A 27,565-nucleotide genomic window follows, 5' to 3' on the forward strand; every position below is an offset into this window, starting at 1 on the left:
GCAATTTATGTTCATCTTTTGCCATTCTAAGTGATGGATGAGGCATATTTAGAAGTGACTCAAAAAGGACACTTCTTTCTGTAACCTTTGTTTCTACCACTCATTCAGATCTCACTGGCTGCTTCTTCAGTTGTGCCAATATAAACATTTTTATAGTGAAAAGGAATAAAAGATTATTGCAGGGGTGGGGGGGATTACAACTCAGTATTTGTTGGCAAAATGAAATATGCAAGACAAAGCCTAAGAATAAGGAAAGGATATGACAGCTGCAGCAGAGACTGTTACAGAAATCTGTCAATAGTAACAGTATTTTCCACTGATTTGATTAATTTCTTTCTACAAGGAAGATCACTGTCAGGATGTTGCTACTGCCACAGTGTAAAACTACACCAAGAGACAAAAGCATTCGAAGTTGCTCCGTGTCCTAACTGCGAGCATTTGACAGAGCAAGGACAAAGCTGAATTAGTTTCTCAATCATCATCACATACACAAGTCAAGTATCGCTTACAGAATACCCATCTGCAATGTTTTATTCCACTGAGCAAAAGTAGAGGCTTAGTCAGGGAGGAGCACACCCGACTGCTTCAGAATGGCTTGGTAGCAGCACAGTTGCTTTGTGTGGGATGGTCTTAACAAGAAGGTGAAAGGCAGCTTCTTACTCAAGTACTACTAAGGGTAACAGTGGGGTGGATGGTGCCACAAAAAGCACATGGCTCTAAAGTCAAATGATAGTGTGCCTTGCCCGGCCTGACTTCAGATCCTCCTCGAAATCAAGACGCGCATTATGTTTTGGTCTGCTGGAGTGAACCGTGCAATGTCTAGCCTTATTTGAGTTACTACAAAATTGCTAATTGCTCATTTGGGCTGTGACATCCTGAGCGATCGCACCTTTGCGGCGGCGCTTCTGAACACAACTGCCATTTCCTGGGCAGGAAGGGGCTGCAGCGGCCGCGCCGGTGCGCCGCCGCCAGCCCGCGCAGCGGCAACCCCCGCTGCTCACGTGACCGCAAACGGCTTCTCCCTGCACCCGCCTCTTCCCGCCGCGCGCATGCGCACGCGCCCGCCCTGCAAACGGCGGGGGGGGCAGGGGAAGGGTCTCGCGAGAGGCCGTTAGGAAGCGGCGCGCGGGGCAGGTGGTGCGCGCCGGCGGCTGTGGCGTGCCTCCCCYCCAGCCCCCGCTCGCGGGGCCCCTCCCCCAGCGGCGCTGCCATGGCGGCGCCGCCGCCGCCCTCGCCCGGGCCCCGGAGCCGCTTCGAGCGGGAGCAGGAGCGGGACGTCCGCGCGCTGGTCCGCCGCGTGACCGGCCTCCCGGAGGAGGAGGAGCAGGAGCTCGGCGGCGGCCGGTTCCAGATGGCGCTGAATTTCGCTTGGTCCAACTTCAGGTCAGCGCCCGCCGCTGCAAGGCCCCTGCGGCGCCGCCACCTCCCTGCCCCCCGCGCCTGAGCGGACACCGCCGGCCGTTTTGGCTGCCCCCGGCCGGTGCCCCGCGCGGGCCCCTGCCCGCTGCCGCCGGAGGAAGGAGCGGCTCTGGCGCCCGGCCCCTCTCGTAGCGGCGCGGCCGGCTGCGGCCTGCCTGGCTCCGCCGTCGCCTCCTCGCCTGGCAGCGGGGAGGGCGTCTGGTGGTTGCTGGGCTGCGGCGATGCCGGGCGTCTGGGGTGGCACGGGCGGCCGCTTGCAAGTCCTTACCGCAGGATCAGTGGCTGTTACTCTGGCGCTTCTAAATCTCAGTGATATAGGGTTTTTCTCTTGATACCTAAAAAGGTGACTTAGCATTCTCACTGAGTCGTCCGGAAACTTATGTCTGTAGAAGGCAAAATAAAGGAATAAACATTATACATAAGAGCACATAAACAAAACTTCACCAAATCAAGATAAAGCAGCTGGCCATGGATACTGTGGATACTGGATACTACTTATGTGAAAGGATATCAGTCTGCAAAGATAGATGTGTTTGATGTTATTTGAGCTTGCCATAAATACAGTCTTTATTAACCAGTAATAAAGTTAAAGGGATACAGTTAACATATATTACACCATCTGAAGTGTTTTTACTGAACTTGCATACACTGCTTTTCTCAATTATCATAATTATCATACCAAGTGTCTGCTTGCAGTTTTCACATAATCTATTTCCAGTTCCCCTTACTCTCAGTTAATTGCTGCCTCTACAGAGCCTTATGTAGTTGCTTAACTTCATGCAGTAAGTGCCTAATCGATTTAAAATCAATAATAATTACATTTCTCATGCTGCTTAAATCCAGTTTTTAGGTGAGCAATAGCATTTACTGCATTGCAGCGTTGAGTAGGATTGTGAAACCTGTACCTATAGCAGACTCAAATAAGACTATTTTGCATGAAACAATAACTAAATATCCATTGGTCGGTGGCTGGTGTGAGTCTGAGATGTGGCAGAGCTGAGTGTGACCTATAGCTGGCATTTTGACAAGATCAACACTTTGCTAAATGTCAAGGGAGGCTAGTGGTATTCATTGGAAAAGTAGGAATAGAGTATTGCAACTGCTGTCTCACTGTGTTTCTTGTATTTACCAGAAGTATTTTGACTTAATGCATCATAGAATTCTATTTGCTGGTTTTGTAGCTGCATCAGAATAGTTGCTTGTAATAGTAACTATCTTGAGTCTGCAGTTTTGTAGTGGTAGCAGGGTTTTCTTGAGCTTGGTTAAATAAGTCCTGTCTTCTGTCCCCTGACTTGACACTTCTCCTGTTTCAGTGACACAGTTGCTTGTGTCATTGTGTGCTATTTCAAATTGGGGAACAGGTGGGTTGTTTTTTGAAAAACAACCTGGCAGAAAAACAGAGGGAGCAATGCAGGGTTGATGACAAACAGTTTGGTGTGGGAGGGTTGGGAAGAGGAAGGTGTTTATGCCAGTATTGCTGTCCAAGAAACCAGGAACTTCAGCCTGAAATCTGGTGTTTCCAACTCATGAGCCCTTAGATAACAGTAGAAATTCTCTTTAGTTTCAAGTTTGTGAAACTTGTGATTTGTATTRTTAGATCTGATGATGTTTCTATACTGTGGTTCTCAAATTCATCTAATTCTTTCTGTGCAGTATGTTAGTCCTTCTATTGATGATTCTCTGAACTTGCCTAAAAAAAAATTGAAATACTTTTTTTGTGTTAGGGTCATTAATTAGAGTATTAAACAGTACTGGGCTAAAGAAATTTCACTAATAACTTTCCTTTAGCTTAATAGTTTTCCCTTTCAATGCAGCTTTTTTTGGGTCATCTTTCTAGTCTCTTTTTATGTATCTTCCAGTTCTTGTACTTATCATCATTTTCCAGGTGAACTAATGATTTCCCATGTAAGCTAATGTGCTGAAATAGATGAGATAAGCTGTATTTTCTTAGCCTGAATATCAGCTGCCTAGTTAATGTTACGTTTTATCATGCTTTCCATTTACTTTCATCTCTTAGTTATTCTTTGCAACATTTATTCCAAAGCCTTTCACACAGCTGAAGTCAGACTAATGGGTCTGTAGTTAACCAAGTTGTTTTTCTTAAATACAGGCATGTCTTTATTCTTCAGTGATGCTTATTAAAAATCTTTGCTACTTGGCTTGCAGTTTCATTTTCTAGTTCATTACTTTGACACTGAGATGATTGCCTCTCCAAATTCAGTCCATTACATTTAGCTTGTGCTCCCAGTTCAAATGTAGTATTCTTTTTCATCTTTTGGTCATATGATTTGTATCACCTTGTTCTATGCAGTTGTTGCCGGAAGCTGAGGCAAAATACTAGGTTGACTTTGAGGGCTACGTGTAGAGTATCTGGAATCTTGATGTAATCCAAACTGCTGTCATATCACATTTCCAGGTTTTCCTCTATGTATAACTGAAGAACCTTCTTCCTATTCTAATTTCCTTTGTAAAGTCTAACTTACCTTTCATCTGTTCTTACTTTGTCCTTATGTGCGCTTTCTGTAGTTCATCCTTCTTTATTTTATTTGGGCTCTCTTTCATTTTTCTTTCTGGCACTGTCCTTTACTATTTTTAAAGGATTTTCATTTGGTTTAGAGGCCTTTCCATGTGGATATTTTCCCTGTGCTTGTGATGCATGTCCCAGGTAATTTTTTTGCTTTCAACAGGGATCTCTGACAAACATGTTCTTGAGCTCCTCACTCCGTTTGACTTAACTGAGTTAAGCTACTTTAATTGCTTGGTTTGCTGCTACAGTAGTATTTTTCTATTCAGTTTAAATTGCTTGTCAAATGTAACTTACATACATTTTCCCATCTTCAAAGTCAATTATAGTTAATCCTCCTTGAGATAAGAGACATGGAGATTAATTTTTGTTGCTGTTTAATGATGTTGCTGAATTAATCATGCGTTATTAACCAGAAAACATATTACTGATGTTGTCATCATATATGTAAATCAGCTTTATTTTTTTCCTCACTCAGGTTTTCTTTTCAAACATTTTCTAATACACATTTCTCACACAGGTTTCACCGGTTTCTTGATGTGAACAGTCACAAAGTAGAGAGGACGATAGATGGGTAAGTTTTATGTTCATGGATTAATAATGGATTAATTGTCTTTTTAGAGCATTTGTTGATACTTCTTTTTTTTATTAGAATACATGAAAAATTAGTAGTTCATTCTGACCTTGGAAAAGCTGCAAGCTGGAGAAGATTAACACAAAAATTTCTGAACTCGCCACTCCCAGGCGTTGAAGAAACAAAGGTATGTATGCTGTTTGTTTGGTTTTTTGGTAGTTCCTTTTTCCAGCGCTCTTGCATTTATACTGATGATGAGGACTTCTATAATGATGTTGTATTGGAAATTACAGATGATTTTACCAGTGGGGTTTGCAGTTGCTGTTTATGTCATGGATTCTCAGGGTTGTATTCTGTAGTTTCTCCATTTATTTTAGAGATGTGTTTCTTGTTTTTTCAGTGTTTCAGCATGCACTGTTTCATGACTTAAATTACATCTTTTTTCAGAGAAGATGTTTTATGGTCAACATTGTACAAATGTTGTAACTAGATTCCTCTCTGTTCTAAAACAATAGCTAGCTGAGCAGAAGTTCTTATATTTTGCTTGGATTTTTCTACCCTATGTCAGGTGATGCATCTGGGCATTTTAGTTTTAGTATATTTCCAAATGGAGCACTCCTATGCTGTAGTTTCATTATTGGGACTTTGTTTCATCTTTGATGCATTCTGAATCAAATCAGTTTAGGGCATTGGATGGATGGAAACAGCAAAGGTTGACTCACTTGGACGCTTTCACTATGCTTCCAGTATGGCAGTGTCATATTTAATTTGACCTTTGAAAACTGAAAGTTCCTGCTGTTGTGAATTATGATTTGACTGGTGGTAATGTCATTCTTTAATAGGGCTGTTTGTTCTGAGTTGTAGCCTGATTCTACTTCTCACTGCACTGATGCTTACCATTCTTTGGATTGTTTTTAGTTTTCCTTTAATTTGTTGTGAGAAATCCAAGAATGCACAATGGCTTTTACGTCACGTGTTGTTATACTGTACTGTGGAGACTTGTGAATAAATATCTCTAATCGTGCTTGTTTTGAGAGTTAATTAAAATAAACCCCCTCAAAACCCCCAAACAAGCACTTTATATTTGAATGTTGCAAATATCCTAAGAATTGAAACAGCCTTTTTCCTTTGAAAATGCAACTGGAGTGTAGTCTTTCACATTTGGGATATTACGCAACATTTAGGTTTTAGCAATGGCATGTAACTTAGACTGAGTATCTGAGTTTTATGACTGGTAAATGAAACTTTAGCTCATATGTGATTCTGTCAAAAACCTACTGGTGTTCTTTGACAAACTCTTGTAGAGTCACTAGTATTAAATAGGAACATTATATTGAAAAATACATACTCAGTGAGCTATATGCTGCAGAAAGTCAGAACCAGGCTGAAGAAAGATATTACTTCAATAAGAAATTGTTGTGCTCTAAGCAGATACTAGGAAACAGATCATGACACAAATCTCTGCAGCATACCAATCTTGGCAAGAGTATTGTAGCCAGATTGAAGGCCTTTGTTTCACAGCTGCATTAGTGCAATATCAGTTAAAGATGCATCTTTATCCCTTGTCCCCTGGTGACTTTTTACCTCCACTGTACTTCTGCGTTCCTCTTATCTCTTCCATATCTTCTTCTTATCAGCTCAGAAAGAGGCAGCTTATGCTATGGCTGATTTTGAAGTATTTGAATATTGATTGGCTAGTGAGCAGGCCTAAGGAAACAGATAACATCTGATCTGGTGTTGCAGGTTTTTTTCTTAGTTTGAGACTGAGGAATGGGAATTAATGCTGAGCATTCCTACATATAATAGGCTTCATTTGTTCCTAACTAAAATCTTTTAAGCCATTTTCTAACTTGCTTCTTTTATGTGTTTTAAAGACAGATACACACTATTCCATACTATCTCTTCTGTTGTGTTTATCTGATTCTCCATCCAACACCAACTATGTGGAAAAACCAAGAGACAAGGAAGTGGGTAAGTTTACAAGATTTTTGTGTTGCTAATAACATACAATCAGTTAACATAATATGATAAGAAAGACATTGTCCTCTCTATTTTATTATCTCCTTCACTTCAGGGTGCTTTACTGATTCTGCTGTATGATTTATACACTTAAAACACCCTGCAAATCTTTCGTAGTCCCATTTTTGTTACATCAGCTAATGAAGTTTTCTGACCAACTTTAAAGTTTCTTGATGATGCTTTTTGACTTGTACTGCTATCAGTTACTAAAATTCTTCACCTGTTCAGAAGGACTTATAAGCTCAAAGACAAATGGTTTCTATCCTCAGCAGTTATCTTGCACCTCAGTAGGGGTTCTATTGAAACAGCTCTAGTAATGTAAATTGCTGTTCCCTGTGTAGTCAAGGAAAGGTCAAGACCTTTGAAGGCTTCCAGAGGGAGAGCCCATTTGCCTAATTTAGAAAGGACGACTGTTTCACTCAGTGCCTATAAACTAGGCTTGTGCTTAAGTTTGAGTGGATGCCATCCCCCATTTGTTTACAGTGTTGTATCATAGACTGAAAGAAGAATATTTCAGACTAACCTAAAGAAAATCTTGCATCTTAAGATTCCTTTTTGAATGATCTCTGCACATTCCCTCGGCGGTGTTTTGAATGCACTTTCAGCCCATTCCAGGAATGTGAATATGAAGAGGTTATCTCAAACACCACTAATTACAGTTGAGTAAACTTCATGTTTAAGATATAATATATTGTAAGTTTGATTGTTATTTTGAAGTATTACACATAGCATCATGGATGTGTGGTGTCTTTTCTGGAGAATAAGCCAATGCTTGCTTTGTTTTGTTTACAGTCCAGGATCCTTATGCGTATGTAAATTATATGTTTAGAATGTTTCTGCTGAGCTAAATGGGACTAGTCATAATAAGTAATATGTTGCATCCTTGCATGTTTTTCCAGTATTGAAGCCTAGGATAGTATAGCATCATACAGATTAATATGCTGATGGCTCACTACATTGCATATTTTGAATGTATAAGCAACAAAACTGAAAAATATTAAGGAATATACAGTCACCATTTACATTTCACGTGCAAAGTGTATAACTTTGTTAAAGGAAAAATGGCATAATCTTAAGCGGAAGAGAATGCCTTTTATTGTAAAGATGTAGAGTACCGAGATATTTTTAGCTTTGAAAATGTCTTTAGAGGAAAAAGAAATCAGAGTTAAATGAGACTCAGCATTTTTGTATTTATACTCCTCTTAGAAAAGGAAGAAGAATTTGATTGGGGAAAGTTTTTGATGGAAGGAGAAGAAATTTACTTTGGCCCTGGCATAGATACACCAGTAAGTAATTTTTTAAGGTGAAAGAAAATAACCGTATACACTGGTTCGAAGCATGTTACAGTCCTGGCTGAGTTCCCCTGGTTTGTATACTCTGTTGTGTTGATCCTCCCAGGATTCCCTAATATGTTGCTTACTTCCTTACCTAATACCATGAAAGACATACAGACCCAAATGGGAATAATAGTAGTACAAAATGCTTTTGTTCTTCACCATGTTTTAACTTGACAAGTCCTGTGGCTAAACTGGCTTCTTCTGCTGACCTCTGCCTGCTCCTAATCAGAACTACCTGTATTTCTGTGATCATTTCCAGTTCTCTTGTTTGTCCACTTGAACACACTTCCTTTCCCAAGTTCTAATTCACTTGAAAGATTTGGAGGAAAAAAAATGTTTTTCTTTGGCAGACAGTATACTGTTCTAATCTCTTTCCCACTTAATAGCCAAACGATAAGATTACTGATTGTTGTCCCTGGTCTAAAAGGATATGACAAATTTTTAGCATCGAAGTAGAATGCATAATGACAAAAGGAGATTAAGAAGAAAACAGATTTCAAAGTAACAGTTTCACTGTATCAGCTAAAGTTAATAGAATGTATGTGGATTTCCCAGATCATCCTAACACATGACTCTGAAAACTTTGCAAAACAAATAAATTAACAGTCTGTTAATACTGTGAGAAGTTATCAATATGGCAGTACCTAAGGAGCAGTGGAAGCTCAGGAGTTTAAATTATATTTTTGAACCTCAGAAGGAGAAATTGTATTGAAAACTTTGAACAGCACACTGATATCATTAGAACTTCATATATTATGTGAATATGTGCTTTTGAAATATATTTTAAAAATTCAGTAGTTTGTGCTTTTTTCTACACCTAAATCCAATTGTGCTAGATCCCTTAAGGTAAATACAAATTCTCTTGCTCCAAAAACTTTCAGTTTTAATATTTTACTTAACTTAAACCAGTTCAGTCCCTGGTAGACAGTAATGTTAGTCTTAATTTTGTGAACTGCCTTTACAGTGGAAGAAACACTCAGCTTCTCAGTCAATAGGAACTGAATATAGATCTGTTACATTGCATTGAGACATACTGTGTTTTATTACATTTCATAGGATTGGTCTGAAGAAAGTGAAGAAGAGGAAAACACTCAGCCTTTGAGCAGGGAGGACTCTGGTATCCAAGTAGACAGGACACCTTTAGAAGACCAAGATCCAAACAAGAAAACAGTACCTAATGTTTCCTGGAAAGGTTAGATTTTTCTTCTGAGAGTTTGCAAGAGCTGTCATTTTTTTAATGTAAACATATGTGCTCAAAGTTTAGCAATCTAATGCTGCTTTATTTATTATTTTTTAGTGAGGTGTTATGTTCTTAGACCTATAGTTATGGTTTAAAGATGTGCCTTACTGTTCACTGCTGCTTGTTTAATTTTTAGCAGTAAGAAAGCACTAGAATGGCAGGCTTGGTGTGATTTCTGTTGACGTAAATGGAGAAGACTTCTATTTATTTCTGGAAACAAACTTCTGTGGTGAAAGTGTGCACGAATATTCCAATACAGGAATAAAAACATATTCAGTAAATGTAACAGTTGTATGGATCTCTTTATCATTAAATACCAGAATGCTGAAATAAAATTAGGTGATGAGAAACGGTTGAACAAATTCTGTATATGAAACATTTTTGAAAAAAATGCTTTTATATAATTAAAACACTAGTGGCTTGCTTCTGAATAGCTTCAGACAGTGTTAACTAGCTGTATGTTTTTGCATAGAATAGTATAGGGTACAAGATACCTTGTGTAAGAAGACAGCATGATATAGATATATGGTACAAGAAGCAGCTAGCTAACTGAGATTAGGTAAAGTTTTCCTGGTAATCATATTTAAAGAAAAAAATTTTTGTTAATGGACTGAGCGCATAGTAGAAAGTGACATGCTGACAAAGTCAGTGATATTTGGCAATTTATTTTTTAAGTTACCTTTATTTTGTATATATTGTTTGAGAATTGCCTGAAATAGAAGAGGAAGGAAGAGCTGAAATCTAAATACGTCTCCAAGTTTATTTTTTTAGGACTTAAGAAACCTTTAGGAGATGGGGGCATTTAAGTGTAAACTAATTCATTTTTGAATACATGTGAATGCAATGAAGTGTAAATAGTTGCAAATTCTGATTTATTTGAAAGATCTGTACTTCTGCAGCTGAGTGGGTAGGCGCATTAATAACTTCTTCCTGTGTTTTATAAGCATTTCCTAAATAAATAAAAATACCTCAGTTACTATCACATTTTCACAGTTGGTGAACCTGATGCCCGCAGCTGGCTGGAACAGCATGTAGTTCCTCAATACTGGACAGGAAGAGCTCCTCGCTTTTCACATAGTCTGCACCTGCATTCCAACCTAGCTGCAGTCTGGTAAGAAAACAAGGTCACTTATGCATTCCTATCAGCATTATATAATGCTAAATAATGACTTTATTGACTGTCTTTAATACTGCGTTATAAAGCTATTATAGTTATTACTGATTTAGTAAAAACAGAGTTTTCAGTTAAATGGGTACAAATGAAAAAGATTAGGAAGCAGGAGTTGTTTCTTTTATTAAAAACCATTTCAAAAAGCATCTGTTATTATGTTAGGGAGAGGGAGAAAGAGAGAGAGAGAGAGAGAGACTTCCTTGTTTCAAGAAGCAAATCTTTCTCAGTGTTGAATTTTGTTGAGGTTAACCCTTCTGAAGGTCTCTGAGGAACTAATGTAGATGGATCGTAAGTAGTCCTGAAAATAAAGAATTTCCTAAAATTTAATTTTTGTTTGCTTGTTGGTATGTCCCTTATGAAGTTAGAATTAAACACAGATTTTATGTGGGGAAAGTACACACAGAAGTACCTCATCACAATTCTCTGTGGTGCTGGAAGGAAAATGAGAAGAAAGTTTAATAAAAAAACTATGTCTGTTTCTTTGTTTCCCCCACCTCCCCCTTCCAGAATTCTGAAGTATCAGTACTATACTAATACATGTCATGAGATTTGTATTTGATTGCTTAATTTAATGCATTTCTTAATGAAGGAGTAAATCTGTTTTAGAGTCAGATAGTTACCTAGCTAGTTATGAACCAAAATTTACAGGAAGCATTAGGAAATCAGTAACAAATAAAACTATAATGTTTCTGTTGTGAGTTCCAACTAAGTTAGCAGATACATGGTGTAACCAGTAGTACTTAATTTGGATTGTTTGAATTTTAAATGTGGTAACATAACTATTGCCATTGATGATATTAATAAGTCAAAATATTACAAATGCACATAATCACTGTATATTTTGCTAAAATACGAAAAATACTGTGGAAGGTTTACAGGGAATTGAGCAACACAGCATCATGAGGAAGAGTTTCCATTCCTTGGGCAAACTTTTGGGATAAGGTATGAATTTGCTGATATTAGTTAGGCAAATTCATATTTATTTTTAAGTTTAATATTCTGAACAGAAAGAGTGACTAACTTTTCACAGTATTGAATATGAAATATTAAATAATCAAGGATCAAGGAATTAAAAAAAAAACAAATTCAGTACTTCAGTATTTGCTACTTAACTGCTAGTCAAGCTGTGTATGACTAAATGAAATTTGAATGCTTTTTCCATACTATTTTGCTTAACAATACAGAAACAAACTCTGCCCTTGTTTATATTTTTCAAATACCCCCTTGATCCATTGGAGCTACCCAGGTGTAAGTAGAGGAAAACTGAGTCTTAAGATACATGCAAGTGAGTCAGCTGTGGTTTCAACCATTAAATTGTTTTCATTTTCTTTTTCTAAGGGACCACCACTTGTACACCAGTAATCCTTTACATGTGCCAGAAGAAAGAACACTAGTCACTGAAACTCAGGTTATACGGGAAACTCTCTGGTAAGCAGAAATGTCAAAAAAGCTTGCATTTTAACTTTTATTTTAGTATCTTCACTCAAGGAGATAACAGAAGAGAGATTTATCATTGAAGTAATATTTGAGGAACTAATTATTACTGAGCTTTCTTTAGTTTGCACCATTGCTGATAATAAAGATGCTGCTAATGTGTGTTTAATTGTTCAGGTTCACAAAGAAGAATATAGTTTACTGCTTCTTGCATGTATTGATTCTTCAGGTCCAACTGTTAAGAAGAACCAATTTGTTCTTATCTTGCCCTTATGGATTTTTAACAAGTGTGCAATTTTGAAAAGTAATTTTGAACCATCCTATATTTTGAAATTATCTCAATTGGAAAGGAACTTTAGGGGATGTTTGCCTGCTGCCCGTGTTTTATTGTTCTTGTTCTGGCAACAGCTTACAGTACCAATAGCATCATGGTTGGTCTTCTTTTATTTGAAGAAAATAAACATTTAGGCAAGCAAGAGCTAGTTCTTCTATTAATTATAAAATTATGAGTCCATTAAGGAAAAAGAATGTATTACTCCTTTTGTTTCTTTTCCAGGTTACTGTCAGGAGTTAAAAAACTTTTTATATTTCAACTGAATGATGGAAAAGTGGCCGTGCGGAATGATATTATTGTAACTCATTTAACCCATGTAAGTTGTTTGGTGAATCTCAGCTGAATGTATCTGTCATCAGAAAGATGTAGTCTTTTGCAAATAGGAAATTAAACTTCTTGTGGAAAAATGATGTTTCTGTAATTGTTCTTAAGTTGATCAAAACACATTTGATTTAATAAAACTGAACAGGCTGTTCCTGTATGTGAGAATATAATTAGGTGATAGACATAGCAAAATTTTGTTATATTTAAGTTCAAAGAAAATAAAAATATTTTGTGATTTTATTTTTAGGTTTTACAAAATAAACATTTACATTAGATGTTTCTAATTTTTTTTTTTCTAGAATTGCCTAAGATCTGTATTGGAGCAGATAGCAGCATATGGTCAAGTTGTGTTTAGACTACAGAAGTTTATTGATGAAGTGATGGGACACAGCCCGGAAAACATAATGCATGGAACTGTTTCTACTCCAAAGAAAACTACTGAAGCCCCATTCAGAACCTACCAAGCTTTTATGTGGGCCTTGTACAAATATTTCATTAGCTTTAAAGAAGAACTTACTGAAATTGAAAAATGCATAATCAACAAAGGTACAGTGCAAGGGAAATTTTACAAGAGGGAGGCACATGAATTCTTACAAGAGGGAAGCATGCAAGACATTGCACAAATTTTGAAACTGTGAAAGATGCTATGCTATATTTTAAAAATTCATGAATACCTTTGCCAAAATGTTGTTTTCTTTTGGATGTTATCTTCATATATTTTTGTCTTTTTTTCCAGATAAAACAGTCACGCTTTCAATAGTAATAGATAAGTTGTCTCCCCGACTGGCACAGCTGAAGGTACTTCACAAAGTCTTCAGCACAGGAGTAGCGGAAGTGCCACCTGACACTAGAAATGTTGTACGGGCATCTCATCTGCTTAATACTCTCTACAAAGCTATTCTTGAATATGACAGTGTTGGAGAAGCATCCGAGCAAACAGTAGGGGAAATCAAGTCTTCTTTAATAGAACACACACTAGAATACTTGATGAGTAAAATTTCTCTATGATATGGTGACTGAGTACACTAGCCTTCAGCTAGTTGATTGAAGGTTGAGAACAAATTTGATTGCCATAAATGAATTACTGTATTTTGACATGAGTTATTTGTATCTTAACTTAACCTGGATAAAATCAGATTTGAAAGAAGATCAGCAGCAGGTGTTAGGACTCAGGTGGGGAGCATCTGTGGGGAATCAAGAGGCAAGGAGACTGTTACAAAAGAGAAAGCTTTTAAATAACTCTTGTACATTGGTGAATAATTCAATTAATGCTGAAATGCACTTTTGTTTTTACAGTTACCTGTTGATTATACTAGTAAAAATATAGTAAATGTCATCTTGTCCTCCTGTTTTTCAGTTTTCTACATTATGAAACCACAGAATGTTCTATGACTAACCATTTCTGCTTAAAAGATGTAAGAGTGAAAATAAGGAATGTTGCTATTTGGGACTGATTGCAATGAAAAAAGTAATAAAGGGAAGCATGCACAATGTGTGCTGTAATTTTTAGTTCAACATTTTATCTTTAAAAATCTTTAAGTATAGTTAGTACATCTTATAAATTATTTTTGCACAATTAACAGATTAGGCTTTGCTGTATTTCATCTAATACTTAAAAAAACAGCCACTTTTTTTTTTTTTTTTTTAATTCAGGTGTCCCTTCTGTTCTCTCTCTGGGTTGAAACTGTGAGGCCGTATTTACAGACAGTGGATGAGTGGATAGTCCATGGTAATTTGTTTGATCCTGCAAAGGAATTTATCATTCAGAGGTAGGGATAGTTATACTGAGTAAACAAAATGTGAGTGTGAACATAACAGTTGCTGCAGAACCTAGGAAGTAAATAGTCACAATGAAAGTAGGATTTCATGTTAGTTGTTTTATTTAAGTAGAATTAATTTCTTAATCATTCTCTTATGACTTGTCTCAGCATATTAGGGAAATTGCATTAGATACTGAGCCCTATCGAGTATTTTTTTGGAATAGAAATCAAGTGTTTAACTTTCCTATCTATAATATAAAATTGGCAATCCAACTCTGTGTGCTGACTTTTTTTTTAAAGCTGTTAATAATTTCTTTTAAAATCAAGATGCCTGGAAAAATTTTAAAATTTACTTTTCAGTTATTTTACTAATCTGTAGTTGATATAAATCAAATGCTGTTTAGAATTTAAATCTTACTGCTTCAGACTTGCAGTACAAATTAATAAAGTGTCTTGAATTACATGCACATTTCCTAAATATTATTTGTCTGTTAATTTCTCTTCTTGTATCTTACGGTTCGCTGGTTGCTTTTTTGACAGTTTGAAATGGAAACTAGTAGATTTTTGTCTCATAATTACAAATTAGAGATTTCCCTCCCCCATCTACAATATTTAATTGAACATATATTTTTTAAGACATGTAAAAGTGAGCAGGTAGTAAGAGAATCTTTCTAATACTATTGTAATAAATCCTTAATTATTGAGATCTTTATCATTGTTGTTGTATCCTACTTGATTTTTCTTTCCTTGGTTCCATAGTTGTGTTTTCAGTACTGCTAACAGTTGTGATTTCAGCTTGTATTTACAGTTGAGCCAATTTTAATTATCTAATTTAGGTTACTTTCCATCTGACTTCAAAGACCAAACTATGTATCTGATATAAACAGCACAAAAGAGCAAAGTGAATTAAGAATTTAATTTTCACCTAATCTAGAAATTTTCTGCTTTTGTAGTAGTATTTTCTTCATTGTGGTTTTGATTTACTAAATAAATCTAAGTAAATCACTAATCACACTAATCATTTTGTTATTAAGGATGAACAGCCCTAGGCATTATTAACTTCCTGCATAAAGTTAATTTTATTAGTCTATTTGTCCTTGTTTTGGGGTTTGCTTGGGTATAAAATTGTCTTTATCTATTGTGAGCTGATTCTTTATCCTGCTAAAACTATCCATCATTCTGGAGATGTCTAGATAGTTTGATGTGTGAATGAGCTTTTTTTATATAATTTTGAAAATGCTTTTTGATTAGTATAAATGAAAGGCTAAGTACAGGAAAAAGGATGATTTATATCATCTAGTAAGGAAGATTCATCTTTCAAAAATAAAAAAGTATTTAATAGCTTTCTTGTTTCTTTACAGAAACAAAAATGTCCCAGTTAATCACAGAGATTTTTGGTATGCTACCTACACATTATATAGTGTGTCAGAAAAGACAGAGAATGAAGAGAAGATGAGTGATAATGCCAGTGCCAGTTCTGGCAGCGATCAGGCCCCTTCAAGCAGGCAACATACTATGGTCTCTTTTCTGAAACCAGTTCTAAAGCAAATCATCATGGCTGGAAAATCCATGCAGTTGTTGAAGAATCTTCAATGTAAAGATGGTTCTCCTCAACAAGCTGCATCAAGAGGTGAGATGTCAGTTTGTATAATACCAGTCCTTAGTGTACCTAACAGTACAGACATATTTTATGTATTAATGTTTCTATGTTTTTAGATTAATATACTCTCCTAGTTACACTTCAATAGTATGGTTTGTAACTTCACACCTGATTGAAAACAGTTACTTTTCCAGTGCAAACAAGTGATAAGAACAAAGTGAATAAAGATTGAATATTCACTTCAGTTTTTATTGGTCTGATTTGTTAAGTTGTTCTTAAACTTTGTTTTATTATGCTTGCAAAACATTTTCCATTGGTTATGAGTCAAACAAAAACAGTTTATATGTTCCAAGCATAATACTTTTTGATTTTAATAAGTAGCTGTTTTCCACTAATAAGTGGTTGAATAATTTTGAGACAGCATGTAGGACTGCTAAAGAAAGCTTACTGATAATTAGATGAAAAATCTTGACATTTTTATAAATATGAATATTTAGGGTAGTTATCTTGAACGATAGTAAAACATAGAACAGTCTAATTAATTATTATTTTCTGTTTTTTCATAGGAGACAAAATATATTTTTTCGTTTTGCTTTTTCTTTATGTTTAGAAATAGAGTAGTTGAATTATTTTGGGATCTCTCTAGGCTTGTTTCCCCACTTGGTTTGAGAAGATAATCTATTCTAGTGAAAACTGCAGGGCTGTTTCAGGTGTGAATAATTAATTGCCTTTGCACCTGAAGGAGGAAATTTTCTAACATTTTCTGAAATATTTTATAATTCAGACACCTATTCAGCAATGCATTTGAACATATGCCTGTTTTTAAGCACTGGACTGGTTTAGCAGTGCTTCATTTAGGTACTTGAGCACTTTGCTAAATAGTGGCCTAAATGTAGTGGGTTAAAACATACCAAGTAAATGTTAGATTGTACGGTTCTTACTGTTATAGTTCAAATGATGCTTTTTCTTGGAACAAATCTTACCATGAAATGTCTTACCCAATTCAGATGCTGAAAGAAAGAGTTTGTATACGCTGTTCTTGGAATCCGTGCAATCTCGCCTGCGGCACGGGGAAGAATCTGTTCCAGATATTATTACAGAACAACAGGCTACAAAGCAGAGCCTGATAAAGATGCAGTCTATAGCAGAAAGACACTTAGAACTGGATGATGTCCATGACCCACTGCTGGCTATTAATTTTGCCAGGTAAATGAATAACCCCTAGATGAATGATCTTACTGCTGTGTTGTGGAAAGCCATATTCTGGTTGGTGACATTCGGTAGACCAAATTTTAGTTGCTGCTGCTTAAAACAAGCAAGCACAGAATAAAGAACAGCACTGATAATCAGTGGCAAAAGCTAAGTAACCACCACCCTTCTGCCAATTAAAAAAAAAAAAAAACAGTAAAGAAGTTTTTGCAAATTCCTGCTAGTAGCATCCTTTGGAGTCRTCTTTTATCATAACGGGTTTTTATCAAATAAATAAAGTGTGTTTTAATAGTGAATGCTGTTGTAAAATCCAAACTTTTTAATGGGCTTGCTTGGGATTGTATAAAATGTCTTTGATTTATACCAAGCATATTATTTGAAAAATGCAGCTTCAGTTGTGCTCTAAAAGCCTTCCAGAATTCATGTTAATTGCATAAAGATTCTTCATTCTTCCTCATGAAGGAAGGCAGTCGTAGAGGTTATAAATGTTCTGAGAATTAGCAGGAAAGGTTGTAACTCTAAAAATCTTAATTATTTACAAATAACAAATAGCCACTTATTTTTTTCCTGAATACCTATTTGGGATCTAAGACTTCAGTTTCTCAAAAATGTTGGTGATCCATAGTGCCTTTTGGCTTACAATTGTAGTTAAAGGCTTTTATTGTAAAGGTCAAACTCTACACAATTAAAGTTGGAATGTTTTTCCTAAGATATGTCTAAAGGCACCATTTGTTACAAAGAAATTGTAATTAATAGTAGATAAGAGTCCTTCCCTTGTTGGTTGAGACTATCCTATTCATTAAAGTTGATAGCATGATTAAATAAATGACAATCTCGTTCAGTCTGTCAAGGCAATACCTGCTCTGAAGTGATAAAAAATGGGCTTGCTCTTATAATGGATGAAATTACTGAGTAGCTTTTTACAAGTTATAATAATTTGATCTTTCCTATGACAAAATAATTAAGCTTACCAAATGTGGAATGCCCACAGAATCTCTTTTCTTAAGATATAATATTAGAGATAATATATGAATCCATATTTAAGGGACCTCAAATTCTGCTTTTTCAAATTTTTTGCCTTTTTCCTGTAGCTTTGTTTTTTCTTGTCCTGAGAAGTTCATCTCACCAGTGTTTTGTTGATGCACAATATAGTTTTAAAATGATACGGTTTTATAATTTATAAAACTACATGTAGTTTTAAAATGATTATTTATGATAAAGGGTTTATTTATTAAGCTGTAGAGTGTTTGAGCTTGGTATTATTTTTCAGAATTATTCCTTGAGCAACTGGGTGATTACAGTATGTCATCCCTTTCAATATTCTTATGCTTGGTCATACAAAAACAGTGTGAATGGTCACTTCATAGACTTGTTATGAAACTAACAACTAATGAATTAAGAGTGCTATAGTTAAGAAACAGCTCTTATTACTTCTGCAACATATTTTCTAGAGCAGAAGATCAAAGTTTGATTAAAAGCTTTGAAGGTATGACATCTTTCTTTTATGTGTTGTATGAATTAAATGCCTTCTCCACTAAGTAATGTGTTTTATTTTGAAGATTATATTTGGAACAAAGTGACTTTCATGAGAAGTTTACTGGTGGGGATGTTTGTGTGGATAGATCCTCAGAATCAGTGACCTGCCAGACTTTTGAACTGACATTAAGGTCTTGCCTTTATCCTCACATAGACAAGCAATACTTGGAATGTTGTGGTAATCTAATGCAAACTTTAAAGAAGGATTATAGGTAAGAAATTAACTGTGTTTTTCCTTTAAAAAATACTAAATACCAGTGGTATGCCATATAATAAAAGCAGGAATTTTCTTTTAAAGATTTTGTTAAAAAGCTTCAAAATGTCTTGTGTTTGTACTCCAACTTGATAAACAACAGCAAAAACATTGAAGTAAAAAGGAGAAAATAACATGATAGAATCCCATGTGAAACCTTTGTCCAGGTTAAATCAGGAGTAAAGCTATCAATCTGTTTTCAGTGGACATACAATAGGGAAGTTGTTTCAGACAGTATTTTTAATAATCTTGTCATTTGAAACAGCAAGAGAAATTTTACAAAGCCAGAATTATTTATTTAAGGTGAGATTTGGTTATGATACTATAAAATTTATAATACATAAAACAGTATTATGAGGTATTTTTGTATTACACAGAGTAAAACGACCCATTCCTTTTACCTTTTACATTGCCATAAAGTCACCATGCTTTTAATCTGCCTAAAGTACTAGTGCTCTGCAGTACCACATTTATATAAGAACTACACATACTTAATATATCTGTATTCATGGTTCTTGTGACAGATGAGGAAGTAGTTTTCTTCCTACTTTTTCAGAGGAAGAATTAATATCGTTTTTGGGGGCTCCATATTAAAATCCTCCCTTACACAGAACTCTCCCTGAAGTTACATCTCCTTTCCTAAGTTCTGTTTAGAGAGAGGGACAGGATTTCTCACTTCTAAGCTATTTTTGTGAATTGCCCAGCCCAGAAGATGGCTGAATCCCGTAAGTAGTTCTGTTGAAGTTACGGAGCTGCTCAGGCTTACAGTAAAACATGGGCAGATTATTTTGTTTTATCTGAACATATGTGGAGGACATCTGAAGAATAAACAAAGGATTCAGGGTAGACTTCATTAAGTCTAGCATGTTCGGGTTTGAGTTCTTGTAATGAAGAAACTTCTTAAGATTTTGTTTTTATAAAAGTTGTATTTGATTCCAGTTGTGTGATGAAGATTGAGGAAATGCCTATATTTTTGTTCCCCATTTAGGCTAGTAGAATACTTGCAGGCAATGAGAAACTTTTTCTTACTTGAAGCTGGAGATACTATGTATGATTTCTATACATCAATTTTTGACAAAATTAGAGAAAAAGAAACTTGGCAGAACATTGCTTTCTTAAATGTTCAACTTCAAGAAGCAGTTGGGCAACGCTATCCAGAGGATAGTTCAAGGTAAAATGCAAAATCCTGCAAAATACAATACAGTTACTGTTTCCTTCACAGCTAGCTCTATTAATATACCTAACTTGTATAGTGCAATACTAATTCTTGCGTATTCATTACAAGAATCTGTTTTAATGAAGTTTTGAACTGTTGTCATCTTTTCTACCCTCCTCTACCACATTAAATCTGACAGTTGATGTTTCACAATGAGAAATTAAAAACCTTTAAGAAAAGTAACCACTAATTTAAGATAGATTATCACCAATAAAAGCACTTGTTTCTTTACATAGGTTGTCTATATCGTTTGAAAATGTTGATACAGCAAAGAAGAAACTCCCTGTCCACACCTTAGATGGTTTGACATTGAGTTATAAGGTAGAGTGTAATTACAAGTTACTGCTGTTATTTTAGAACAGATTTGAAATGTTTTATTGAAGTTACTTACCTTTTCTCTCCTAATTATCCTCTCTCTTAGGTTCCTTGGCCTGTGGACATAGTTATAAGCTTAGAGTGCCAAAAAATTTACAATCAAGTTTTTCTGCTCTTACTACAGATAAAGTGGGCCAAGTATAGCCTAGATGTTTTACGATTTGATGGTAAGAAACTGCTTGAATGACAGATATTCTAAAATCTTGGTCTGTAGTCTAAGGATATATATAGTCTGCTGATTTTTACAGTAAATAGTATATAGAACAGTTAGGATTCTGACTCATTTTATAAAATAGATCTCCGTCTCTATTAGCTTTCAAAATCAGTTACATTACTCAGGGCATTTCTTCGGTATCTCTTTAACCTGAAGAGCAACACTGTTTATTCATGATTTTACAAGAGTATTTTGAAAACAAGTTAAGAAAACAGTTTAAAAATATGCTCCAATTGAGATCAAAGCATTAAGATACATCATTCAGAATACATACTTTAAGTCACAATTTAAATATTTGGGGAATCTAGAAAGAGATCTCTTAGTATCTCAGTTCACTGGTTTGATACTTGTATTCTTCCTCTTCCATATAAAATGAATAATGGACACTTCAAGTCCTAAAAAATAAATTAGGAAGTAGCTTCATTTTAATATAGTTTTTTTATCCTTTCACATAATCTTTAGCTCTTATATAGCATTTCCTATTTAAGTATTTATCAATTTGCATTGTACATATATTGTCAAACTATTTCAGTGTCTTATTGGTATATCTTAATAAATCATCTGAATTAATAAACTGATGTAAACTTTTTCTTCTGTGCAGAATAATAAGAAATAACTAATTTCAAATTTAAGTAATGTTTTAGCTACATTTTTTCATATACACTTCATTTTAATACCTTTTTCTTTTCTTTTTTAGAGCTACTCTGTGCTGCAGAAAACCCACAGCTTAAGGAAGGAACTTTATTAGAACAAGGAACACTTCCTCTGTTCGGACCTCAAACAGAACGTATAAAACAACAAATACATCACATGTTCCTCTTAAGAGTGAAGCTTATGCATTTTGTTAACAGCCTGCACAACTATATCATGACGAGGGTTTGTCTTATAACATAATTTCATTTATGTTAAGAACGTATAACCATAGATGCAATTTCGTTTAAAACAATCTGGACCAAATAGATGCAAACAGAAAGCAGAATCTTAGTCTAATGCCCAATATACACATTGAATTTGAGCTAAAAATATTTGTCAGTTTTAATTCAGACATCTTAAATCAGTAATTCAAAAAATATTTTAGAATTTCTACATACATATTATTTATCTATGGATACTAATAGTTTTTTCTTTTTAGCTATTTCTCCCAATGCTATGAGATTGAAACACTATCATGTCAAAATAGGTTTCTGTAAGCTATTATTCTCTCAAGAGTTATTATGGTCATATAAGTGTTAGTACAGAAATTTTATTTCTTTAAATGGATCCTTCTCAGAAATCACAAGTAATCAGATCCAAAAGTTGATACTTAACTTCTTAAATAATAAGATAACACCTGTAGATTTATAGCTGCTCTATTATTGCCTTTTTCGAACCTAATAAAGGAATTACTTGTGTTAATATGTTGCTCTTTTGAGAAGTTGGAGGATGTTCTTTTGTTACGATAGTATTTTGCATTTCTGTATCCTGAAAGATGACCTGTGTTCTATTTCTAGTTCAAATCTTCTGCATCCTAAAAAGTCCCCAATGAAATTAATGTGTTCCGAATCACTCCTACAGAAATAGTATAATCTGTCCATTGTGCAATGGCAGCATCCCCATTTATATGAAGAATGTCACTTATCAATTATGAAGAATTCAAAGCTATGCTATATTGATGGTAGCTGGGAGACTGAGCCTAAAAGATTGGAAAGGGAAGAGTGAATTAATTGAGCAGTCTTAGTCTCCAGAAAAAGTCTTGGGAGAGACTTGAGAGAGTAAGTACTGCTGTACAACGTAGAATTTAGTAACTGTAGTCTTTTCTGTGTTTAAGATTCTTCACAGTACAGGCTTGGAGTTTCAGCATCAGGTAGAAGAAGCCAAAGATTTAGATCAGTTGATAAAAATTCATTACAGATATCTATCTACAATCCATGATCGCTGCCTATTGAGAGAAAAGGTGGGTAAAAAAAAAAAAAAAGGAATATTTGATATATTGAGTTTAGCAAGATAGAAACTAATTTAGTACTAATTAGGCTGTCTATTTTGCAGTTCCTGCATAGCAGTACATAGGTACTCTTGAGGAAACAGTAACTTTTCCGGAGTTAACATTGAGATTCACTTTGCATTGCAAGTCTTACCTCAGTTCTATGAAAAAGAGGATAAACTGAAATTATTTACATCAGATTTTACACAATTCATTTGTTTTTGAGAGATGTGGGAATTTGAACAAACTGGTATTTGGAAATAAAATGATTATACATTATCTGTAATAGCTCTACTACGTTGGCACTTTAGATATCTGGATAGCATTGTAGCCTTTTATCCCGAATACTCTCTGTGCTAGTCTTCATCAAAATAGTCAGCCATCAAATTAATCAGGGAGCAAGTACAGTTACAAAACACATTTTGAATTTAGAATCATGTTATACTTAGGAGATTGTTTTTACAGATCAGAGTAAATGGCATTAGCATATTACTGCCTTGCAGTTTAATAATGAAAATGATTATGATTAACAAGGAATTGTTGGCTATTACTCCTTTTATTTTAATTGTTATTTTAGGTGAGCTTTGTGAAAGAAGCTATAATGAAAGTGTTAAATTTAGTATTGATGTTTGCAGATCGTTGGCAGGCTGGTTTGGGGGCTTGGAAGTAAGTATACATACCTAAAATTCTGTATTATCATAACTTCAAAGCTCTGAGCTACAGATATGGTTTTGAGATTTTTTTTGTGCACGAAACAACAGGACTTTGCTGAATGTTTAATGGCAGATTCCAGAGGCTAAATAGTATTTCTTAACCAAAATGAAATTTTTTTTAGGTAGAACTTAACAAGTTTCATGCACTTGTTTCAGTGTATAATAAGTATTTTCTAGTGGAAAAGGGTGGCCAATATTTAACTTTGAAGTTTCTGAAAAGATTCTGGAGCTTAGCAACAAAGAGGGTTTTCTTTTCCTTCCAATTTGTTAGTAGTGGTAAAATGAGAGAGTCACAGGTTGGGTTTGTAAACATGTTTCCCGGCTATGATTTAAAACTGTAGGCAGGTAGAAGCTGACATTCATTAATTGGTTTATGAAGAGTGGAATTACCTAGCATGGCTTTCATTCTGGGAGGCAGGGAAGTGCAGAACATACATTTTTGTTTTTCTTTTTTTTTTTTTTTTTTTTTTCCTAATGTGGACAATCCAAATTACAAAGCCTTTGTCAAAATCTTAAGGTAAAAACATGAAACTGTTGAAGCCTATGAAAGTTCTTCCATTAACTTTGGTGGATTCAAGATTTTCATGCAGAATGTTTGACTCCCTTTGCTCAAATGCTAGAATTTTGTATTTGTGGTAAAATTGGAAGTTTTTTGATTTGTCCTTTCCCATAATACCTATTCTGTAGAGACAGCTGTCATAACTGGGGTTTTAAAAAATGATATGTGCTTGCTTAAGGGCTATGATTGAAGAATCCCACCTGTAATTTCCCAGATAAGATTAATGTGTTGGTCTGTGAATCAGTTGTCCTTCTTTAGGCCATTCTCTAGCCTAGATTAAAAATAAGATCTGTTTTTTGGGGGGGGTTTTTTGGCTTGTAAAACCTGCTGCTCAAATGGTGAATGATAGTGAGCAGGTCTCCAAGGCAAGGTCTAAGAGTCAAGGACTGACCCATGGCCCTGAGGCCACTTGGCATGGACTGGCTCACATCCATGTTTTTTGGAAGTAGTTCCTTTTGGCACAGACTGGCTGTGTTTCTACACACAGGACTTGGACCTTGGTCTTCTGTGGCACTAGGAAATTATTGTTTTGGGGTGCTTTTCCAGTTCTAAAATATGTCTGAAATATTTGTGAAGGCTGTGTTATAAACTGCCATAGCAGTGTTTATACAGCCTGAAATTATATCCGAGGTTGCATGCTCTCAGATGTGGCAGGACAGCCAGAGTCAAGAGTTGCACCTGATGTAGTCTCATCTGTATTGTCTTTTGGGAGAGGAGAAAAAAGGAAGAAATGATTGGTGTGAACTATCCAGTCTTGCTTCTCTGGTGAAAGCAAGTTGGCGCAGTCCAAAGTGGAGTTAAAGAGTCAGTGAATATCTAAGCAATGTGGTGATCTTGACCCCATTTTATTTATCAGTGCAGATTTACCCCAAGGAGCTTTGAAGCAATAGGCACCAGAAATGGCTGTCCTAAGACATAAAACTACATGGGAATAATAATTCTTGTCACTTAGAACCACACAGTTCCTCCTACTAACTGCTAAGTTAAGAAATTGAGAAAATCATTATGGGTAGCATTGTGATAGTGCCCAGGCATTCCTGTCAAAATTGCCCTTGTTTTCTAGAAATGGTGTACACAGACATAACTGAAATAGCATTCTGGCTTGAATTTACAATGTACAGGGAGCTTTTTTGTCATTAAGAAGTTTTGGTCGTATTTTGAAGATAACATAGTTCCTAGTCTGTTAAGTGTACTTCTATTTTAACTGTTTCTTAGGATGGAATCCATAGAGAAGATGGAATCTGATTTTAAGAACTGTCATATGTTTCTTGTAACTATTCTGAACAAAGCTGTCTGTCGAGGCTCTTTTCCTCATTGTAAGTATATAAGGGTTTTCATATACCTACATTTACTGGAACACAAGCCTTATAGGAATGTATTTATGCTAACCCATTTTAATGTTTGTCAGTGCATCTTAAAGAATCTCATTTTTTTTAAGTACTAAATGAGGTATTCACAGACATGAAGCTTTACTTACCTCTTAGTAAGTTAACTGCATTCACTTTTTAGGGTATTTGTGCCATGCTTTTTTTTATGGACAGCTATCTACAGTTTACCTGTTTGCTGGAGGACGGGATGACTAATGTAGCCAAGAAAATGGCAAGTAGTTTTCTGAACAAGTAAATGAAACTAAATTCTGTCTAGAAATTTATTAGCTTGGAGTGGTATTCTGATTTTATAAAGCTCCCTGTTCCTATAAGGCATAGAAAAGCATTCTTACTGTTGTTGGCTAACAGCTGTGATATATCACTAATATCTAGAATTTTAGTCACAGTAAATATTATGATGTTTCAGCTGAAACTGAGAGTTCTTGGCTCTGCCCTTCTGTGGCAGTTACTGCTTCAGTAGCAGAAACAGCAGAAGAGGACATATCTGTGCTTCTGATTGTGGCCTGATGTATTAGCTTAAATTGCTAATCAATGGCACTTTGAGCTATGGTGCCAAATTCTGAAGGGGGTTAGCTGGGACTTAGATGCATGTTCATCTGTTTCTCTTTTGAGAGCAGTAACCCCCAACAGGAAGTAAGATGGACTTCTAGAAGAGGTATTATCTCAAATCACTGTTATTCAGTCTACAAGAATCATCTGTGAGTGTGGCTTACCACATGTAAAAAAAACCCCAAAAAACAACCCCCCCCCCCAAGATTATTCTTTTTTTTTTCCATTTACTGCAATTAGTATTTCACACAAAGGAGCTCAATTCTTATCAGTTATTCCTTAATTATTTCAGGAGGTGAGGGAAATGGTGAAGTGTGGTCAGAAATATCAGATTCGTAAAATACTTGACAGTCTTAAAACCTTAGGTTTTACAATTTAAATAATAAGATTGTGTCTTCCTTTTAAAGTACAAAATTGAGTGCTGCAATGAATTTTTGCAGACTGATATAAATGTAAATATTAACAGTTTGTCTTTTTTTTTATGATTTTGTTCACAGTGGAATCTTTAGCTTTATCCCTGATGGCTGGTATGGAACAAAGTTAACACTTGAATCAATTGAATTACTAAGGAACTGAAAGCAGCATTAACTTTCCATTCTTTGTTTAAAAAAATAAGCATTTTACACTCTGTTTTGAAATGTGCATAGCTAAGTGACACAATTTGGAGCAGTGTAAAATATTTTAATATGTAAATGATGTACAGGTATTTAAGTGCATTGTTTGTAGCTGTATTTTTCTCTGTGTGTATGTTTTAACATTAAAAATCATGTGCAGTGTAAAATTCATGCTGTCTAAAACAACCCAATTTGAAAATATATAAAATGTATTTCATCTTGTGAAAAGGGATTTTTTTCATTATGAGTAATTGCTGATGATTTACAGTTTCCATTAATTTTGAAGCTTTGTAGAGGCCACAGGGTAGTGTGGTGTGACTCGATTCTTCTTATTACCTGAAAGGCTGGTATGAGTTCATCTTGGCTTTTTTCCCCTAAAAAAGAATGAGAGGCTTCATTTTATTTGCTTAATGGTTCTTAAGAACTCTCTGGGAACAATTCTGACTGTTATGATAAGCTCATGTAAAAAAATACAAGAATAACTTATCAAAATGGATTGTTGCAGACCATAAAATACCAATACTTTTGATGTAAAATGATCAGATGCGTACTAATTTTAGTGGTAAACTCTTGTCAGTTTAAGCAGGATCAGGAACACAGTGCATAATATATTAATTTTAACAATTGGATTGTTGACATATTTCAGAGTTTGTCAGACATGGCTTGACCTTTCTCCTGCTTCTAACCTTCTGCAACCAAACCTTTCATCAGCATGCTTCTAATAGGTAATTTCACGTAGAGAGGTAGGTCATAATACAGAAGAGGGTATATGTTTAGAAAAGTAAATATGAAGCTTGTTTACACGAGATGGCTTGCCCTGCCTCCTCCCCATTGAAATTCCTCTGTAATTGTGGCATCAGTACACCTGCATTAAAAAGAGAATCATAGCTCTTTTCCTCTTTATTTATTTGAATAAATAAGCAATTTGCTAATTGGCATCTCGCTGTTGTGCATGTGTTTCTGCTGAAATTTAGTTGGGAACGTACAAAACTTTTGAAATGTTTCTGCTACGTAAGTGGAATGTCTTACTGCCAACTGTGAGACTTTGTGGCTCGCATTTTGAAACTGTTTTTACAGTTGTGTACCAGTAATTACTTTCTGTGAAAATGAATGTTGGGATTCTGATGTGATCTGATGATCTCCAGAGGTCCTCCCAACTTGCATACTTAAAGCTTTTTCAGGAAAACAAAAAATATTAAAAAAAAAAAAAAGTACAGTACTGGGAAACTTTCTACTGCCCTGT

The 27,565-nt window shown here is 35.4% G+C and overlaps 1 protein-coding gene across 11 annotated transcripts; it reads left to right on the plus strand.

Annotated features, from left to right (window-relative positions):
- Nucleotides 1–1,195: 1,195 nt before the first annotated feature.
- Nucleotides 1,196–27,260, plus strand: TUBGCP5 (tubulin gamma complex associated protein 5). Of its 11 annotated transcripts, XM_026088778.1 has the most exons (25): nucleotides 1,196–1,383; nucleotides 4,464–4,517; nucleotides 4,596–4,704; nucleotides 6,392–6,488; nucleotides 7,084–7,194; nucleotides 7,743–7,822; nucleotides 8,930–9,065; nucleotides 10,107–10,224; nucleotides 11,623–11,712; nucleotides 12,275–12,368; nucleotides 12,676–12,922; nucleotides 13,113–13,315; nucleotides 14,030–14,145; nucleotides 15,498–15,766; nucleotides 16,744–16,942; nucleotides 18,505–18,693; nucleotides 19,723–19,905; nucleotides 20,187–20,271; nucleotides 20,372–20,492; nucleotides 21,237–21,415; nucleotides 22,347–22,472; nucleotides 23,077–23,165; nucleotides 24,987–25,087; nucleotides 25,281–25,370; nucleotides 26,206–27,260. In XM_026088778.1, the coding sequence occupies exons 1-24, from the start codon at nucleotides 1,211–1,213 to the stop codon at nucleotides 25,352–25,354; spliced, it is 3,243 nt and encodes a 1,080-aa protein (XP_025944563.1). In that variant the 5' UTR covers nucleotides 1,196–1,210; the 3' UTR covers nucleotides 25,355–25,370; nucleotides 26,206–27,260. The 11 variants fall into 11 exon arrangements, 5 of the variants coding, with proteins under 5 accessions (XP_025944563.1, XP_025944565.1, XP_025944567.1 ...); XM_026088780.1 differs by lacking the exon at nucleotides 7,084–7,194; XM_026088779.1 differs by lacking the exon at nucleotides 25,281–25,370 and having other exon boundaries at nucleotides 1,211–1,383.
- The last annotated feature ends 305 nt before the right edge of the window (nucleotides 27,261–27,565 follow it).

The sequence above is a fragment of the Apteryx rowi genome, unplaced genomic scaffold (assembly GCF_003343035.1).
Source record: "Apteryx rowi isolate R43461 unplaced genomic scaffold, aptRow1 scaffold_783, whole genome shotgun sequence".
NCBI lineage: Eukaryota > Metazoa > Chordata > Aves > Apterygiformes > Apterygidae > Apteryx > Apteryx rowi.